The sequence below is a fragment of the Condylura cristata genome, unplaced genomic scaffold (assembly GCF_000260355.1).
Source record: "Condylura cristata isolate star-nosed mole 26May11 unplaced genomic scaffold, ConCri1.0 scaffold00003, whole genome shotgun sequence".
NCBI lineage: Eukaryota > Metazoa > Chordata > Mammalia > Eulipotyphla > Talpidae > Condylura > Condylura cristata.
The window spans coordinates 78,879,400-78,880,150 of NW_004567104.1; the positions used below are offsets into that span (position 1 = coordinate 78,879,400).

At 72.6% G+C, this 751-nt stretch overlaps 1 protein-coding gene across 1 annotated transcript in view; it reads left to right on the plus strand.

Moving 5' to 3' along the window:
• Nucleotides 1-751, plus strand: part of COL6A2 (collagen, type VI, alpha 2) — a 23,425-nt gene that overhangs the window by 11,784 nt on the left and 10,890 nt on the right. The window contains exons 2-3 of the mRNA XM_012731252.1: nucleotides 25-620; nucleotides 694-745. Coding sequence (XP_012586706.1) covers nucleotides 25-620; nucleotides 694-745 — 648 coding nt within the window. The remainder of the gene's footprint in view (nucleotides 1-24; nucleotides 621-693; nucleotides 746-751) is intronic.

The window sequence follows — 751 nt, forward strand, 5'->3', positions numbered from 1 at the left end:
GGCTCCGCCCCGCCGCCCCCGCAGACAAGACCGACTGCCGCGTGCACGTGTACTTCGTGCTGGACACGTCGGAGAGCGTCACCATGCAGTCGCCCACCGACAGCCTGCTGTACCACATGCAGCAGTTCGTGCCGCAGCTCGTCAGCCAGCTGCAGGACGGGCTGTACCAGGGCCGCGTGGCGCTGAGCTGGCGCTACGGCGGCCTGCACTTCTCCGACCGCGTGGAGCGCTTCAGCCCGCCCGACAGCGACCGCGCGTCCTTCACCAAGGGGCTGCGCGCCATCAGCTCCTTCCGCCGCGGCACCTTCACCGACTGCGCGCTGGCCAACGCCACCAGCGAGCTGCGGCGCCACGCCAGCCCCGGCGCCGTGCGCTTCGCCGTGGTCATCACCGACGGCCACGTCACCGGCAGCCCGTGCGGGGGCGTCAAGCTGCAGGCCGAGCGCGCGCGCGAGCAGGGCATCCGGCTCTTCGCCGTGGCCCCCAACCAGAAGGTGGACGAGCAGGGCCTGCGCGACATCGCCAGCCCCCCGCTCGAGCTCTACCGCGGCGGCTACGCCACCATGCGGCCCGACTCCGAGATCGACCAGGACACCATCAACCGCATCATCAAGGTCATGGTGAGCGCAGCCCCGGCGCCCCGGGGTCGCGCGTGGCTGCGGCGCGGGGTGACCAGGCTCCTCTCTTCCGCAGAAACACGAGGCCTACGGAGAGGTGAGGCCCCGCCCGAGCGCAGGCGCCGGCCGCCTGG